The sequence below is a fragment of the Muntiacus reevesi genome, chromosome X, assembly GCF_963930625.1.
Source record: "Muntiacus reevesi chromosome X, mMunRee1.1, whole genome shotgun sequence".
NCBI lineage: Eukaryota > Metazoa > Chordata > Mammalia > Artiodactyla > Cervidae > Muntiacus > Muntiacus reevesi.
This window is the reverse complement of record NC_089271.1, coordinates 22,614,870-22,634,931: the sequence shown is the minus strand read 5'-3', so window position 1 is coordinate 22,634,931 and position 20,062 is coordinate 22,614,870. Positions and strand designations below refer to the sequence as shown.

The window sequence follows — 20,062 nt, the reverse complement described above, 5'->3', positions numbered from 1 at the left end:
AAGTACCTGAAGATGTATCTTTTTAAAATGGGTGCCTTATATGGCCCTAAAACAAACAGGTCTTATTAGCACAATCTGCAGTCTCATGTATAAAACTAAGGGATCAGTTATGACATTTATTATTTTGGAGGTACATACGGTATTTGAGAACCAGCTCTTAAATTAACCAGAGATTAGTAAGAACCTTTACACACAAATGATATGGGCAAGGACAGTCTCACGCCATGGCCCACTCTGAATCCCAGAACATTTGAAGCCACAACACAGGGACAACTTAACAATCATGGCCCTAAGGAGGCGCAAGGAAGATTCAGGAGCACAATGTAAGGGACTTCCTATCTAATAGAAACAGTGAAGCAAAACAAAATTTAAAAAAGCTAACATCAATGAAACTCTGTAAGCATCTAAAATGTGAAGGTTTAACCTCATCATGACTGAAAACTCGTAAGATGCACCTTACAGCAAGCATCTCTTACTGAGCAAGTTTTGCTCTTTCTAAGTTTTAACCCGTCTGTAAAATTTCATTCCAAATCAGTAAGAGCTGTTAATACACAATGATACCAATAACAAAAAGAAGCTGTGTCCTTGTGCTTGGCAGAATCACAAGTGTTCTCCACACTGTTAATGCTTGAATTTTTTAAAAGCAAACAACAAAAGCGAAAATGAAAGCTGAACTCACTTTCCAGTGTCTTTAGCAAGATCACACCAGTCTCTTCTAACTATATCTAATCCTTTCACCTCCTGTTTCGTGACGTAATTCCCATCTGATGTAGGCTCAACAATCAGAGCAGCGTACTTCTTTTTCTTCAGCAGTAGCAGGGACTTGAAAATACCATCAATGTCTATTTCAAGCAGTTTGTACAACTTATTCACTTCACTTTTCACCTGTGAAAATTTCAACCATTAATGTTAGCTTCTCAAATACCTAATATGGAGAAGATGAACATGCTACAAATTCCCAAGAGTTCATCTAAACAGAACTAGAAGTCACACAAGACTAGAAGGCATTTACTCAGGTTATATGGAAAATAGTATTACGTTTGGCATGATACAAGAACTTTGAAAAAGCACAGGAACAAAAACAGATAAAAAGATAAACAAAGAGACAATACTATAAATACATCATCTCACTCAACCAAAGGACAGAATTGGCAGGGTCAGCTACAAGAAATGTCTGAAAATTATGTAATAGTCTGCTTCCGAATCTAAAAACTAAATGCATAAGTACTTACCTTCAAACTACTGAATTAGAGATTAGATAGTCCAACAACTACATACATGGCCAGTAAAACTTTACTATTAAAATAGTGTCTAAGATCTCTCAGTACCTCCTATAGCACCATGACTTTAAGCAAATAACTATCTGTTGAACAAATAAATGAACAGCCACCTGCTCTCTATTGATAGGGTCATTGCACAGACCATCACCTCAAGAGAAAATACACAACTTTTCAAGGTTCAATGAGTACAATATGCCAAGCTTGTTGTTAAGTAAAGACTACAGCTCAAATTTCACACATTTTAGGGGAGATAGGCAGGAAGTTGTTAGCTTATAAGATGGTACCTTAGTTTTAGTTTATTGGGATAATATCTTAACAAGTGATCAAAAAACACCTAATTGTTAGATGAACTGCAGTTAGTCCACAAATGATTATTTTTAAAAGTTCCCTTGTCTTTTTAAATATATTTTAAGTATTCTTGTGAAAATTATAGATATATGCATATAATGTAGTTAGGTATGTATTTATCCATGTCTATCACTGTATAAAATACATCTGAATGTAACTAGAGACATATTTCTCCTTATGAATGACAATGTGATAGGAACTAACGTGAAGGTAAAACATATCTATTACGTATGGAAAAACCAACTTCCTTTGATTTTTGCCCTCAAAGCAAATAACTAGAGTAGAAGTTGAAATAAAACAGGGGATGAAGAATCAAAGGCACTAAATTTATTATCACTTTCAGAAGGACACGTATATGTAGAAACTAGACACAATTCACAAAAGCAGGTGAAACATATAATTTTATGAAATTACCTCACCTTGTTTCCCAATTTAAACACTTCTTCCAGATTGGTGCTATTGGTGTTGATCATAATTGAATCTGTATCTCCATAAATAACTTCAAGATTCATCTAATGAAAAGCAAAAATTTTAAAAATTAACAACAAAAACACCATGACCATCACACACTCAGTGAAACTCAAAATTTTCCATTATATAAATTACAGGTTCCAGATGATTTTTGAAGAGTTTACATTTCTTCTTGCCCATATTGTCAGTGTACAAAGACTAAGTCCCAATAAACCAAAAAACACACAATAAAATCTCCCTGATTTTCTTAAAGCAGACAGTGGAATGGCAGAGGAAGTATCTAGTTTCAACTGAAATAAAATGTAGGACTGAATAATATAAAGATAAGAGACCAGGAAAGGGAGGGGTCTGTATTTACCAACTGTCTCTCATGCTTAATGGTCAGGGCAATTTATAAAGCAGAGACAAAATGGGGTTTTTTCAACCCAGTCCACAAATCTATATTAAATTCTAAGTAGTTAGCAGAATATGAAGAGTGCCAAAAAAAATCAATCATTACAAACAACACTAGAGCACATACAGTATAAAGGCCTGGAAGTAAACTCTAATTAGCACTGTTACTAATTTGCTAGAAACACTCACATATAGGCTTCAAGCAGCGGTTAGATTATATCAGTGTTAGTAAAAGAAAAAAGCTATAATCCATTAGGAGGGATTATAAATGTAAACCAGGCATCCTAAGAAGCCATTTCCAGTGTGTTTGGGTTACAATTTTCCTTAAATACAACAACATCACCAAGTATGGTATCTAAGAATTACTGTACAATGAAAATGCTTACCTTCTGAACCATCTCTTTTGTATGCATCAAAATCTAAATGAAATGAAAAAAAAATCAAGATTAATGCATTACATAATTACAAAAACCTAAATATATGCTGAGAGAGATAGGCAACCGCATGGTTTGTCATTTCCGTATATTTTAAAAGCTCTTGATGGTTTTCTAACTATAATCCTCAAAACAATATCATCATAATCTAAAAGTCAGTTTGCCTCTATACCAACTCTTAGGCAGAGAGATGTTTGCAGATTTGCTGTAAAGGTCTATCTTTAACAAATATACATAATAAAATATTCTTTTATAATATGGCATAGAGGCAAACTATTCTTGATAGCAATATTTAAAAAGAACTATATGGCTAAAAACAACAACAACAACAACACAAAGATTAACCAAGCACGTAAAACTTAGCAATCTTTCCAGTATTCAGGATGATAGAATAATTTTAAAAAGGGGGGGGCCCTTTTCACTATATATCCCTGGAGCAAGCACAGTGCCCAGTACAAAGGTGTGGTTCAATAAACATTCAGTGAATAAAGACAAATAGATAGTAGATAATATCTGTAGATAGGTCTGTCCCCAAGAATATACAGCTGTAAGACTAAAGGTTAAATAGGTTACAGTGTAGCTGCTGACAAAAATATATAAATTATCTTGGACTAGATCAGAAGCAAAACATATTTTACAAATGAAGGCCTCTTCAAAGGAGTAATACAACATCCTGAGCACTCAGTGTATGTTTGTTATGTATAAAATATATGGGCCAAATGCTGGGCTATGAGCATCTCGTGCATTTTTTCATTTCATTCTCTAAGAGCCCTGAGACAGCCACTTATTAATACAACCATTTGTTAGAGACAAAAAACAAAGAGAAGATAATTAATTTGTCCTAGAAGTGACAGAGCAGAGATATGAACCCAGGGACTCTGACTCCAGAGCGTGGGGCCTGAGTCACTGCACGCTATTGCCTCTAGATCAACATCCATCTTTGAAAGCATCACTCTAAGCCAGAGACACTCTTCCAATGAGTCAGAGAGAAGATTTACTTCATTTACATTTCTTTTTCCTACCTCCAAGAGTCTTCCATGTCAACTCAACTCAAACCTCATGGTGTTTCTGTTCTGGTCCTTTATGTTACAAAGCCCTATAAATGCTCACCTTAAGAGGATCTGTTATATCTACCCCTTGTGTTCCGTTTCTACTGTACGCCTCCCCTTTGGTACAGTCTCCCAATGTTGTTCATGAGCTCAGTGTTCTAAGCTATCAGGAAAAGAAGACCTTTCTCCTGCCCTGGGGGTGGTGGGTGGTGGTAAATACCGATCAGGCTAACCAAAGGTTTTAACAGTGGCTATATAGTGGAACCATCCTGGGATCTTCTAAAATGCCACTACCTGGACCCAGCAATTTTTTTAAACAGCTCTCAAGATTATTCTTATGTTGCAGGCAGGGTTAAGGACCACTGGACTAAGACAATCGTGGTAATCCCATCCTGAAAACAGTTTTTAGCCCACAGTCTGTCCCCTCCCCAATTAGACCACAAGTTCCTGGAGGTCAGAGCACATGTTTGTGCTTCACATCTAACAAGCACTTGAAAAACTGTTGGCTAGCTGACTGATAGGTCTCAGAGTCATCTCAATCACTTTTCTACTAGATGCTAAAATCCAGTTAACTCATAAAAAATATTCACTCTCCTCCACTTCATTTTCATTTTTTAATATTTAAATTATAGGAAAATGCATTGTGGGAAAACACCTGACAATTCCTTTGAGAAAAAAGCAATAACGCGATCCACCCAAGTCAAGGTAATCACAGTGAGGACAAAACTAACTACTTACCATGAGTTGTCTTCACCCTCTGCCCATTCCACCCTGCTGGGCTGGGCTTCCCTCATCACAACGGACAGCCCCACAAGGTAACTATTTCCTGCTAAGTACAACACCTCAGGAGCAATCTGTCAGTCTTTCACTCCAATTCCACGAGTGTACTAACCGATTTCTTCTGCTCTCCTTTTGCACTGTGAACCAAACCTACTGTGTTACCCCCGAGTACACCTCCAATGGGAAGTGGCAACATTCACCTCTCAGCTCCAACACCCACCCTCACACTGTCGTGCCACCAGCTCACAACCATTTATTTCCACACACAATCTGAGTGAGGCCTGCTACTAAAATGAGTTTCTCTTCGATGGATGAAAACTCTTGATGGATGCTTTGCAAACAAATGACAGAAAACTAGGCAAACTACTAAAACTATATATACTATTACATGTATATGTACGCCCGAGTCCCTTTGCAGTCCACTTGAAACCATCACATCGTTAATCAGATATACTTCAATATAAAATAAAAAGCTAAAAAAGAACTACATACACTGCAATCGCTTTTTTCACCTAGTACTTTATTTCAGAGATTATTCCTTACTCACACATAAAGAGCAGTCTCAATTCTTTTTAATGACTACATAGTGTTCCACTGTACATCTCAAGCATGATTTAACTAGTGCTCTACTAATAAATGTAGGTGGTTCCTAATGCTTACCTTCATAATCACACTTCAATAATCCTTTTATTACATGTATACATGTAATTTGCCAATCTGCCAATAATGAAATAAACTCCTACAAGAGGGCTTACCAGGTCAAAGGCTGTATCTTTTAACAATTCTTGATAAACATAGCCAAACAAGTCTCCACATAGGTGGTACCAATTTCTGACAATAGTTTTAATCACCATCTTTCCTGTGGGCTAACAAATTCTTAGTATCTAGCAGAGGCCGTCTATGGGGTCGCACAGAGTCAGACACGACTGAAGCGACTAAGCAGCAGCAACAGCAGAGGCCCTGGTTCACAGTAGCTATTAATGAATATTTGTAGAATACTGAATTATAAACCCCATTTTACAGATGAGGAAAACTAGGCGCTAATCTGGGCTGGACCTTATGTTTCATTTTCTTTTCATTATGTCTCCCTGCCTTGTTAAAAAAAAGCCCATTCCACATGAATGTTCTGGAAGTCGAAAATCCAAAACTTATACATTACAGATATTTCCCCATTAAGGAAATGCATTTTTAAAAAAAAAATCCACAGGTATCCTGAAAGGTCTACTGGACACAAGGTACAATGATTACAAGATAACCGTTCATAAGTTCATTTCAAAGTGACAAGCCTAATATTAAAGCTACCCATTCTGACAGAAAATCATTTTCTAAGTGCCAGCAGCTAGAAAACAGGGCTATAAAGGCTTGCTAAATTCATTAATAAGGCAGTCTGCAGTTATCTGATTTCACAGCAACACCTGCATATTTATCTACTCATTACCAATTGGATGATGGAATTTTTTTCAAGCACATTTCAAAAATCTGCCAACTTCAAGTGTAAAAAAATAAACTTTGTGGTTAATTTTTCCCTTAACAAAGTACAGCTGTTGAGAATAATTGTTCAAGATCTTACCCTGTAATGTCAACTGCAGCAGAACAAAGAGTATTTAATTAGCAAATCTATCCAGTAATTCAACACCTATTATATAAAATGCCTTCGTGATTTTATTCAGGATAATTTGCTAAGAGGGTTATTACTGACATTCAGATGGAATTTAAAATTCCTACGCAAGTCGAGTCATAATAGCAGTAATGATCTCCCCAATCAGGAGATTCGGTGTCACACAAGGCTCTCTTGCAATGCAGCAGCCGATTTCCTGACTTCTTAATTCCTGGGCTCAGCTCAGTGAGAGCCCTTCATGCCGGTATTTCAGTCAGCAATACATCTTTAATGGGACTCTATTAAAATAACTAGAACAAAAATGACTTTTTTTTGGTTAAGAAGAATGACAGCACTGCCATCATATCAATCATGGCAGGCTTTGCAGAGCAGTGCCATTGGGGGTGGGGGAAAGAGGGGGGAACAGGAAAGGAGTGGGGCTGGGGGTGGGGAGAACAGTAATTAATACGAAAGGGTATTTTAACCCCAATCTGAGCCTCTGAAAACGGGGGAAGGGTAGTGGGGACTAAAAAGGAAATGTGAAGTTTATCTCCAAAAATTGCTTCCTAGAGAAAATAATTTGTTCAGAAACACACTCACGATGTGGTTTACTAAGCAGAAAGCATGTTTGTTGCTCTTGGGTTAACAACAGCAGTGATCTAAGACCAACTACAACTGAGGTGTGTGGTGACAGGGTCTCCTTACAAGGCCAGGATAAAGGTGGGGGTCTTTATTTTCTGTTAGAACAGGATACTAATGTCTTACCATGCCTTCATTCAAAGGTTGCAAAATGCTTTTAGATGCCCTTACAGACTAAAACAGTGCTTATTAATACTAAATGAGAGAGAAAATACCAACTTTTCACTTAACCAAAAAGAAAAAAAAAATTTCAAGCCCTTATTCCAAAAGCATACCTTATTTATAGTAATATCCACTAACAAGAAATTCACTTGATATATGATGCAGAAACTAAACAAAACGACAACCTTCTAAGTTAGGAAAATGCTGGGTAAGGTCAAATTTGAAACAAATAATGCACGAAGAGAATGACAAGTGAAATCTCAAATGGCTTTAGGATTCTTCTGTTACTGATGACATACAATTATAAATAAACTGGAAACTTTTTTTAATACATTAGCATAATAGGGGGAGCAAAATGAATGGTTTTGAAGGATGAGGAAGAGAAAAGTAGAAGAAATATAAATATTATGATATTTGGTAATCCAACCATTATCTAAGCTTTCCCTATTCCCAGTCTCAGCAGTTTTCAAGCAGGACTTCGTGTTACTCAGTTCTTCTGCTTGGTAAACATCTTTTATTTCATCCTCAATATATTAGATTGCCTTTTTCCTATTCTCTGTTATCCTTAAATACGTGTCTTTTCTCTAAGATGTTCAAGGAGCAAGGGCTATGGAATTAATAAGCATCTTACTCTCTATCTCCACCATTCCCAAGACCCTAGGCTCCTCACTGCCTCTTAACTTTAGCTTTACCTTATTTAAAATTGGGATAATACTACAACCTAGTTCCCAGAGCTAGATGGGAATAAGAACCGTATGCTGAAAACTTGCTTTACAAAGATAAAACATTATACAAATGTGAGTTCAAAAAAAATGCCAGGGGTCAGTAATTTGAGTGCTAGTTTCAAGTGCCAATTACAAGGTAAGTGATTTGGTAGTAATAAGTGAGTTTCCCTCTCTAGGTCTAGGAGCAATAAGTTAGTTTCTCTCTCTAGGTCTGAGCTTTCTCACTGATAAAATTTAGAGGTTGGGATTCCTCCCAGACCTAAAAATATAGAATCCAAGTTTGACAAGTAGCAATATCTCCTCTACTTTTATCTGGCTGCATGGACATTGTTCCACATTCACTTCTTTAGTATTATGAAAAGGAGGCACAAATATACTAAATAAAGATAACTGGCAATACAAAAATATATTGCCATATTCTAGGTTGCTTTTGAAGGCTACGTGGTTATAAAATAGCTAGAAATACATAAGCTCTCATAAATTGTCTGCATACAACTTTAGGCACTTACGCTTTCAGTGGATGGGCATATTTACAGAATACAAAAACATCTGACACTTTGTCGTGAGCACCTCTGGATCCCTTAACCTGGGAGAATATACGAACAGCTACATTATCAACTTGTTTAACTTATATACAGAGTACATCATGCAAAATGCTGGGCTGTGTGAATCACAAGCTGGACTCAAGATTATCGGGAGAAATATCAACAACCTCAGATATGCAGATGACACGAAGAGGTGGCAAGAATACACAGAAGAACTATACAAAAAAGATCTTCATGACCCAGATAATCATGATGGTATGATCACTCACCTAGAGCCAGACACCTTGGAATGCGAAGTCAAGCAGGCCCTAGGAAGCATCACTACGAACAAAGCTAGTGGAGGTGATGGAATTCCAGTTGAGCTATTTAAAATACTAAATGATGATGCTGTGAAACTGCTGCACTCAATATGCCAGCAAATTTGGAAAACTCAGCAGTGGCCACAGGATTGGAAAAGGTCAGTTTTCATTCCAATCCCAAAGAAAGGCAATGCCAAAGAATGTTCAAGCTACTGCACAATTGCACTCATCTCACACGCTAGCAAAGTAATGCTCAAAATTTTCCAAGCCAGGCTTTAACAGTACGTGAACTATGAACTTCCAGGTGCTCAAGCTGGTTTTAGAAAAGGCAGAGGAACCAGAGATCAAATTGCCAACATCCGCTGGATCATCAAAAAAGCAAGGGAGTTCCAGAAAAACATCTGTTTCTGCTTTATTGACTATGCCAAAGTCTTTGACTGTGTGGATCACAATAAACTATGGAAAATTCTGAAAGAGATGGGAATACCAGACCACCTGACTCGCCTCTTGAGAAATCTGTATGCAGGTCAGGAAGCAACAGTTAGAACTGGACATGGAAAAACAGACTGGTTCCAAATCGGGAAAAGAGTATGTCAAGGCTGTCTGTATATTGTCACCCTGCTTATTTAACTTATATGCAGAGTACATCATGAGAAACGTTGGGCTGGATGAAGCACAAGCTGAAATCAAGATTACCAGGAGAAATATCAATAACCTCAGATATACAGATGACACCACCCTTATGGTAGAAAGTGAAGAAGAACTACAGAGCCTCTTCATGAAAGTGAAAGAGGAGAGTGAAAAAGTTGGCTTAAAACTCAACATTCAGAAAACCTGGTCCCATCACTTCATGGCAAATAGATAGGGAAACAGTGGAAACAGTGACAGACTTTATTTTCTTGGACTCCAAAATCACTGCAGATGGTGACTACAGCCATGAAATTAAAAGACACTTACTCCTTGGAAGAAAAGTTATGACCAATCTAGACAGCTTATTAAAAAGCAGAGACCGTGAACTTACATGGCCAACAAAGGTCCGTCTAGTCAAAGCTGTGGTTTTTCCAGTAGTCACGTATGGATGTGAGAGTTGGACTATAAAGAAAGCTGAGTGCCAAAGAATTGATGCTTTTGAACTCTGGTGTTGGAGGAGACTCTTCAAAGTCCCTTGGACTGCAAGGAGATCCAACCAGTCCATCCTAAAGGAAATCAGTCCTGAAGATTCATTGGAAGGACTGATGCTGAAGCTGAAACTCCAATACTCGGGCCACCTGATACAAAGAACTGATTCCTTTGAAAAGACTTTGATGCTGGGAAAGATTGAAGGCAGGAGGAGAAGGGGAAGAGATGGTTGGATAGCATCACCGACTCAATGCACATGAGTTTGAGTAAATTCCGGGAGCTGGTAATGGGCAGGGAGGCCTGGCGTGCTGCGGTCCATGGGGTCACAAAGAGTTGGACATGACTGAGCAACTGAACTGAACCACTCTAATGGCAGAAAGTGAAGAGGAACTAAAGGAGTCCCTTGATGAAGGTGAAAGAGGAGAGTGAAAAAGCTGGTTTAAAACTCAACATTCAAAAATGAAGATCATGGTATCTGGTCTCATCACTTCATGGCAAATAAAAGGGGAAAAAGTGGAAACAGGGACAGATTTTAATTTCTTAGGCTCCAAAATCACTGAAAGATGACTGCAGCCACAAAGTTACAAGACACTTGCTCCTTGGAAGGCAAGCTATGACAAACCTAGACAGTGTATTAACAAACCTAGACAGCATATTAAAAAGCAGAGACATCACTTTGCTGACCAAGGTCAGTCAAAGCTATGGTTTTGCCAGTAGTCATGTATGGATGTGAGAGTTGGACCATAAAACTGAGAGCCAAAGAATTGGTGCTTTTGAGTTGTGGTGCTGGAGAAGACTCTTGAGAGTCCATTTGACTGCAAGGAGATCAAACCAGTCAATTAAAGCAAATCAACCCTTAATATTCATTGGAAGGATTGACGACAAAGCTGAAGCTCCAATACTTTGGCCACCTGATGTGAAGAGTCGATTCATTGGAAAAGACTGTGACGTTGGGAAAGATGAAGGCAAAAGGAAAAGAGGGCTGCAGAGGATGAGGTGGTTAGATAGCATCACTGACTCAATGGACATGAATTTGAGCAAACTCAGGGAGATAATGAAGGACAGGGAAGCCTGGCACACTGCAGTTGATGGGGTTGCAGAGCTGGACACAACTTAGTGACTGAACAGCAAGCAGATATATATCACTGTTTCTCATTCTCAGCACTACTGACACTTAGGCTGCATAATTCTTTATCATGGAGGCTGTCCCTGGCCTCTACCCACTACAAGTCAGAAGCATGCATGCCCATGCGTATGTGTGCACAAACACACATATACACTCTCCAGTTGTGACCAAAGTTGTGTCCAGATTCTGCCAAATGATTCCAGGGAGCAAAATTGTCCCTGGCTGAGAATCAGTGATGTTATACTTATAACTCAACATTTTCTCTTTCTAGGCCCATATTCAATTGTCTGTTCTACATGCATTCATTCTAAATCCAAACCATCTTCTCCAAACCTTCGCCAGATCCAAACACAATAAATAGCATCTCCAACAAAAACAAAGAGCTGACTTCCTTTCTAATCCGATGAACTCACGAGTCTCAATCAGACTCTATCTTTCCGGCGTGTGCCTCCTGCCAATGTGCTATCCCTCATCCAGGCCCTCATCCCTTGCCCAGCCCACCTGTCTCCAGCATCACTACCTTCCACAATCGCAAGGGCGAATTCCCTAAAATCAATCACTCGCACTTGCGTGCACACACACACACACACACACACACACACACACATCTCTTTGATTCTGTGTCTCTGGAGAACTCTGACTGATACAGGCTGCCTGAGTGCAGGGCCTAACAGTGCTCCTTATAAGCTGCATGACCTCAGGCATACAAGATAACCTCTCTAAGCCCCCCAATTCCTTGACTATAAAATGGAGACAGTAACTGCAGCTTCCTTATAGCAGGGGTACCATAAGCATTAAATGTAACAACATATGTCAACTATTTTTTACCGTCTCTGATATATTAATAGAAATGCTCAGTAAGTGTGAGGTATTATCATTACCTAACATCTACTTACTTTACAAGGAATTTCATACCATCAGAAAAGCCTCTCTGGACTTTTCAATGATACTCATGAGACTGTTACTCTAATGTGCTCCCAAATTATTCTGTGTATACCACAGCGTATGACTCTATGACCAAAGGTAAGATTAAGAAACCACAAGCAAACTATAAGCAGAGATCATGTCTTTGCCATTAAACTAACACAATGCCTGGCACATAGCAGTAATTCAATGCATATTTATTTCTCAGGTTCTAGTAAGAGGAGGCAGACCCAAGTGGTCCAGCGTGAAAAGAGCAAAGCCATGGATTGATAAATGTACCTCCACAATAACAGGACCCTAAAGCTGGTTACAGAAAGTGACAATTAAACCCACACACAGCACACGTTTAAATGCTAGCTCTTTCCATGCAAGAAATGAAGAGTGAATCAGTTTTAATCTCACCTTCAAATACAATGCATGTTAGATAAACATTCACTCAAGAGAAATGAATTTCTACCTCAGTGATAAAGGCCCATTAATTATAAACTTGACTGAAACAGTGTACCTCTCCCATACGACTCTTGTTTCCAGATAAACTGATTTTGTTTTAAATCCTTAATTTACAACCTAACCTTCTGATAGCTCATGTGTAAGGAATATAAAACACGTTGAATAAACAAAGATTTCTGAAAGGTTTCTCCTCCACAAGAGACACATTTAATGATATTTATGAGTATCTTTCAATTACTGCCCTAAAATCTGACAGGGTCCTAATTTTGATCTAAAAACTTAAAAAAAAAAATCCACAAAGTATGGGTTTGTCAAATACATGAAAAGTGAAATTCTCTCTTGTCTTCTAATTTCTTGCCACCCCCCCAATTTATTCATCTTGTGGACTTTTAAAAATCCACTTTACATTCTGACTTTTAAAAAACTGTTTTCACCTTTAAAGAAACCTTCATTTCACAATATTCTTACACTCTATTCCTCTTCCAGGCCAACTTCCAGTTTAGAAACTCACATCTTGTTTGTTTCACTTGGACTTGCATTATTGCCATGCATAGGATTATATCTGACACACGATCCTGGAGAGCTTGCAGAGCTGGCTTTAAAGCGCACTTGAGTCAAATCTACTCACTGATACAAGAGTTCAAGTACGGGCCTGCATTCTTAAATATTAAATTCTCAGGGAGAGAGGGGAAAAAAAACCCTAAGACAACAAGATTGAAACCAGAGCAGGAGATATTAACCTAAAGTCAATAAATCTGAAAATCCTCAAAACTGTAAGGAAAAATTTGAGTGTGTGCCTACATGCATTTTTCTAGGAAAAGGGTCCATGTATTTCATCAATTTAGAAATTTTGATTCATTTAAATGTGAGTGCCATTGAAGATGTTCCAATGAGCCATAAAAACAGAGCTTTCCAGTTTCCTAGAATTCACATGATAGCCAGGAGGCTAGAAATACCACACCCAAAGGTTTCGCCTCTTGACCCTGCAGTGTACTTACCTCACAGAAGGACAGACATGTGACAAGGCACCACTATCTGGTTCCCTGACTGACTCCTCACGGTGGGGGCGGGGGGGGGGGTGCTAATTAAGACACGGCCAAACTATGTCCACGCAGTAGTGAACATCAGCACTCAAGCAAGTTTCGCACAACCTGATGAAAATTGACTCAAAGTGTCTTACTTCAGTAATCACTTAGACGGAATGAAATTTACATTAGTGGGATCAAGCATGCACCAGGCCTCAGTGGAAATGAAAAGGGCTTATAGTAATAGGATTTATAAATCCACCCATTAGGTTAATGGCTAAATGATTTACATGTAACTTTCTCTCCCACCCTGCCCTCCCTCACCCTTTAACTCAGTAAAAACTATGCTTGGCATTTTCCACTGCAATGCCATACACAAAGGAAATAGCCTTTCTATTTTGGGACATTCTAATTTCTAATAATGGCTTGGGTAGCTACCATTAACTCTTTCAAAGCACAAATAATTGACTAATAAAATTAAGTATTCTATAAGGCCTAAAAGTGCTTAATTGATCATAATTGTCTATTTGAGAAGAAGGCGTCAGGCTGGCTATGCTCAGATAATGAAGTTGGGCAATTCTGAAGCACTGCAATCAAGATAATACTTACGGCTAAAAAGGACATTAGCATTTTCCAGAATCTGCAACATTTTCTTTATAACTGAGGTCATGGGAAAATCTGCCAAGCAAACTTGGAGCTCCCTGCCCCCACAAGTGGCAGATTTCACAGACTCCCACTCCATGTTACTAAGCCCCTCAGTGGTGGTCCAGAGGACAACCTCAAGCTGGAGAGTGGTCAAGGTGCTGCTGTCACCATTTTTGTGGAAACACTGTTGATTTCCAGAAAGCTTCTTTTTAGGATTGGTTTGTGACAAGACAGTCATGGAACTGTCTTGTTATTCTCTGCCTCAAGGGAGGTCAGAGGAGGGAGAGCTTTTTAAGCTTAACACCTGGCCAGGGTGGGGTGGGGAGGAGGAACTTCCTTGCTCCATACCAAGGCTAAACACTAAATTCTGTTATGTAAGGACCATGCTTTCTACATACCCTCCCACTGCAACTCTGCTTCTTATAAAATGGTGTCTTGTGCCCACTCCCTTTCTATTAGAAGTTCAGAAAACAGATTCTAAGAGCTAGTTATGATTAAAATAAAGAGGGTTCCCGTAGCTGCTGTATAACACAGGGACCTCAGCTTGGTGCTCTGTGATGACCTAGAGGGGTGGGATTGGGGCGGGGGCTCAGGAGGGAGGGGATCTATGTATACTTACAGCTGATTCATGTTGTTGTACAGCAGAGACCAACACAACATTGTAAAGCAATTATACTCCAATTTAAAAAAATAAATAAAATTAAAATTTAAAAGATATGGAGGGCTCCCACTTTAAAGAAAAATCTTCTTTCAGAAAGATGGTCTCAATTTGGAGAAATGTGATTGGGTTCACCTGTCCAGAGACAGACGTGCTGCACACGTACTCAGGCATGCCTCTATAATGTCTCTCTACATTTAAGGACTAATAAAATAATATGTTCCTATTTATCAAACACTTTCTTCTGTCCCATCATCCTCTATGCTATCTCTGGGAAGAACTACAAAAGTTTGAAAGAAAGATAAATACCAAGTTGAGAAATGTCATTTAGGATGGACGTGCAGAATATGGAGAGGAAATAAGACCAATATCTAAGCTATACAAGATCTGGCTAATCACTGCTAAGGAAAAAAAAAAAATCCCCTTTACTTCTGAACTTCATTTGCTTTTCAACTCTCTAATCTGGCCAAGGCTCAAGAATTTGATATGAATTCTAGAAAGCTCTGCTATTTTCTTTGTGTTTAGAACCTAAAAAAAGTGGTAATCACTCACCAGCAAGTACTTCCTGAGCTGTTCTCACATGCTAGGTGGAGGGAACACAGAGGTGAGTGACTCAGACAAGATCCCTTCCCTCTAGAGTACTAGCTAATGTAGGAGAGACTCAAAGAGGCAACTGAAAACAATGTATACAGAACGGGCACCTCTGGGTGGAAGTTAGAGAAAATGCACGGAAACTGACTGTAAATAAGGTGAGGGTGAGCTATAGGGAATGATAGGATGAGGAAGGCGAGGGAAATTCAATGATTAAAGACAATCAAGCTTTCAAAATTCTTCTTTTTGGCAACAACAAGAAAAAAAAAATACAGCTGAGGCTAGAATGCTTGGGAAGGTGGGGAGAGGTCAGGCAAGAGGCCCAACTGTCAAGGGTTTCATAAGCTCCAATAAGGACTGGAAATCAGGGAGTGACAGAATCAGATTGATAGTTTAGAGAGGTCTCTCTGACTATAAAACTTGTGGAGAATACATGGGGTGGGGAGGGGGGGATGGAAGTTAGAGGCAGTGTCCAGGGAGAAATAATGAGTCTTGAATAACATAATTGTCATTGCACTAGAGAGAGAGAGAGAGACACCGGTATTTAGGAAGTGGAATCTACAAGATCTGGTGACTGGCTGGACTAGGAGCATGAGGAAGCAACGGGAGTCCAGGGTGATACCCACTTTCCTGGCTTAACAACTGGGGAGGCAGCCACTCAGTGAGACAGGAAGTCTGGGAAGAGGAGCAGGTTGGGAATTCACAGGCAGAAGGGTTTAAAACTGATGACGCTCAACAGAGGGGATGTGAGGAGTTTTCAGATAAAACAAATCCGATGCTCAACAGAGATGCAATATATGAATAAATCAAAGCAGTGTCAGTGTGCAGACAATAAAAGAGCCCATCAAAACGGACAGCACAGTTCATGCTAGGGAAGCAGGAGAAAACGGAGACACGACAAGCTGGCACTCCAACCACAGTAATGGTGCTCTATGGGTCTCCTGATCCCTCATTCCTTCTCCAACACCTTTCTTTCCTTTCCAGCTATCAGATCTCCATTCTTTCTGTCACAACTGACAGGCATCACAAAACCAGAGGCCACTGGCAAATCTGATGCAGGCTTCCACAGTCAGACACCAAGGCACCACATACTGACCTTTAACAAGAACGATCCTAACAGGTGGCTAGCGCCTGATACAAATAATTGTATTAAGCCTCTGAACAAGGTCAAAAGAGGGAGCACCTTGCCTTCTCATGAGCAACCAAAACAGCTACTGACTGAGGGGCAAGAAATAGCAAGCGAAACGTCTTTGATGGCTCCCCTCCTTGAGGCAGCAACGGGCTCACCAGGAAGACTGAACATCAATCAGTTCACTTCACAAGCAAAGAGCCTCCTGTCGCTCCGACATAACCATCCTCTTCCTGCCTCTCTTCTGCATTAGGAAGAGGGGAGGGTCTTCTTCCTTAGGTACAGATTGATGCCATTTGTTAGCAGTTCCAGTTCATACTCAGCCAAAGGAGCGATGACAGAAGGGTTCCCCTGTGTCCAAGTAATATCCTCCACAGCATGTGAGAGAAATTAAGTCATACATGATTAAATCAATCGCTTTGGTCACTGATTTGATGACATCAAATGTCTTAGAATTCTCATGGACCTTTGACCTCAGAGCGAGCCAGTTTTGACAGAACAGACAGCTGTGGCTCAGGGGGTGGGAGGAGCCTACGGAGCCTCCTGAAAGAGGAGCACTTCATGAGGGGTCAGAAATGCCACCGGGTGGGAAGAAGACAGGAGCCCATGACCCCAGGTGCTGAGCTACAGCCATTCTCCCTGACCTTTACATCCAAAAAAGAAATTTCTTTCCTCTGGAGACAACCTCCTCTCCTCCCAACCTCTTAAACTGTGACTGCAGATGGCATGGCTAAGACGAGCCACACACCGCGGGCATGTGGGTCCCCAGATAAAGAATCCAAGCAGTAGATCAGATTCCTGTCAGCTGCAAACAAGCCAGCACTTCAGCTGCTTCTCATTCTTTATTTTTAAATGGCAGGATGGGCTCAAGGGCAGGGTGGCCTGTCACACAAGAAGAGACTAAAGATTCAAAACCCAAACCCTGGAGAGTGTGCAGACTCACCGGAGACTGAAAACTAAGCAAGCACTTTAGAAAAGAGTATATAGTTTTTTACACATCTGTTCTGAGTGTTTCTCTTAGTGACTTGGTGGGAGAACACGGACTATGGGACAACAACAAAAATCTAACTACAGGTCAGTTCTTAGGCAATGGGACTAACAGATTAACTCTCCTGCTACTAATTCAGAAAATACTTATTTATAGAACTCTGAGTGCAAAGCATTAAAATATTGGGATGTGCTGCCAGTGACAAAGTTACCTACTCAATCAGGCTCCAAAACCAGAAGAGCATATAAAATTAAATATAAATCATTAAGATTTAAAGAAGATGGTTAGGGAGAACTTACCTATGCAGAATATAAAATCTGTTTTCTTTTTTCCCCCTATACAACCACCATCACCACCAGATCATCCTTAACTAATTCTTAGAAGCTGGAGACCAACTTGGATTTTGATGTATAAACTGCTTTTGACGATCTTTCATTTTAAACAGATAAACACTTTTTTCTTAAAAAAAAAATGCAAGCCGAAGACACCCTTTTGAGAGACTAAGAAAACAGATGTGGAAGCCGTTTGTTTAGATGAAGAGGAATTTTCGCTTTTATAGGAATACAATGATTCATGAAGAGGAAAAAAGTCTGTCATCAAGTTTACTTCAATAGATACTGTTGGGTTTGAGGCAGCTTTCTAAATATGGCCATTGCTTTTCTTCACATCTCATCTCTCCTGAAATATCTCAAACCACCACTAACAAACATTACTTTTATTGTCTTTGTTTTTTAAATTTTCTGCTTAGTTAATATATCATTCAGGAGGGGAAAAAAGCCACAATGCTGGTACTACAGCACTGCATACTTGCACTGCATACTTACTTTTAGTGCTTAGAGAGCTGGACTTTCTGCTCTAGTGATTTAACAAAACCAAACCAGCTTGAGATATAGCATTAGGAATACCAGAACCCCTGACAAGAAGTTAGAACAGCTCTCCTTAAGCCCAAAGAAGACGAAATTAAAAAACACTGAATGTTCCTAAGAACTTCGAGGAAAGAGGAAATTCTCCTTTCATGCATGTGCCTGTTCAATGGAGACATCAAGATGAACTAAAACAGGAAGGAAAGGAAGGGCACTGCACTCAACCTGGGCAAATGCATTAAAAATTTCTCTCCTTCCATCCTGTGTCCCCTGCCCATGGTTTCCATCCTCCCTTCCCTGCCAGCAGCAGCCAGTGTTGTTCTGTGTTAAGATGGGCATGGTCTGCAGGAATGAGATACTTACCTTGCATGTTCCTCTACCTCCTCAACAAAAAAGGGCAAAAAAAACCAGGCAAAGATTCCCAGCTTTTTTTTTTCTTTGTTTGATAAAAAAACAAACAAACCGCTTACAATTCCATACCCCTTAAGATTCAGTTATGATCTCAATTAAGAACCACAGAGGGAAAAAAGTCTCTTTTCTGCCACATCCCCATCTGCCAATATTTTTTAAATTTATTTTTTAATTGAAGGATAACTGCTTTATAGAATTTTGTTGTTTTCTGTCAAACTTCAACACGAATCAGCCATAGGTATACATATATTCTCTCCCTTCTGAACTTCCCTCCCATCTCCCTCCCCACCCCACCCCTCTAGGTTGATACAGAGCCCCTGTTTGAGTTTCCTGAGACACACAGGAAATTCCCGTTGGCTATCTATTTTACATATGCCCGTCTGCCAATATTTTGCCACATTACTTTCTACAGTTTATATCTCAAGAATAGATGTTTTCACCCACTCCAAATAAAACAACATAATTTGAAGATGCATTTTCAACTACACAAGCTACCTCCATGTCTGACTCTTTGCACTGTAGCTCAGTCTATGAACTTCCTTCATCGTCTACAAAATTCTGTATTTGTATATATGGACATGTTTTCTGGATAAAGAATCCACAGCTTTCACACAATTCAAAAATGAGTCACAGTCCCAGAAAGATTAGCCTCCCCTCAAACTTGGCCGGATTTTATGCTTATGTTGAATCAGTCCTGAAACTACAGTAAAGAGTTGCCTGGTATATTTCATACCCATGGCTGTGTTCTTGATTTATCCAAGAGACTGCCAAAGAGAAGCAACTCATTTTGCTTGCTCTGATGTCACTTATAAATCCTTCACTAACCAGCCTAAAAAATAAGTGTCAACCATCAGTCACAGGGGAAGGGAGAAAAAACAAATGAGCCTTAACAAATCTATGACTACTATGATTATAATTACAGAGATAATGTGTGGTTTTGATTAGGGAATTCCCAAGATTGGTTAGTTCACTGGCTGTCTGAAAGGAACCTTACCCATCATAACTTCTGTATGTGTTTTTTTTTTTTTTTGTATTCAACACATCTTGAGCATGTATGTGTTCATGTTCATTCTGTATCATCGTATGGAAAAACTCAAATGAACTACCGTTTGGCCAACCCAATACTGTGAGAAATACAGATGCTGGGATGAAACCAAGGGAATGACCAGATCCTGCACATGGAGACTTGGTTGTAGGGATGGAGGAATAGAAGCAGTAGTCCAGAGCAGAGGTGGCATAGGCACGGGCGAAGGTGGGAGCAGCAAGGCGGGATGGGAAGTATTGTAGAATCAGGACATGCTCAGGGCTGAGTGTGGGAAGTCAGGAAAAGAGAGAAAAACCCAAAATAAAACTTTGACTTTTGGCTCGAGCATGGGTAGGTAGATGTGGTGCCTCTTTTACCTCTGTGATA

At 39.5% G+C, this 20,062-nt stretch overlaps 1 protein-coding gene across 1 annotated transcript in view; it reads right to left on the bottom strand.

The window, feature by feature from the left end:
* POLA1 (DNA polymerase alpha 1, catalytic subunit) overlaps positions 1 to 20,062 on the bottom strand; it is a 293,096-nt gene that overhangs the window by 177,526 nt on the left and 95,508 nt on the right. The window contains exons 27-29 of the mRNA XM_065915911.1: positions 2,879 to 2,911; positions 2,048 to 2,140; positions 680 to 885 (exon numbers count right to left, since the gene is read on the bottom strand). Of these exons, the coding sequence (XP_065771983.1) occupies positions 680 to 885; positions 2,048 to 2,140; positions 2,879 to 2,911 (332 nt within the window). The remainder of the gene's footprint in view (positions 1 to 679; positions 886 to 2,047; positions 2,141 to 2,878; positions 2,912 to 20,062) is intronic.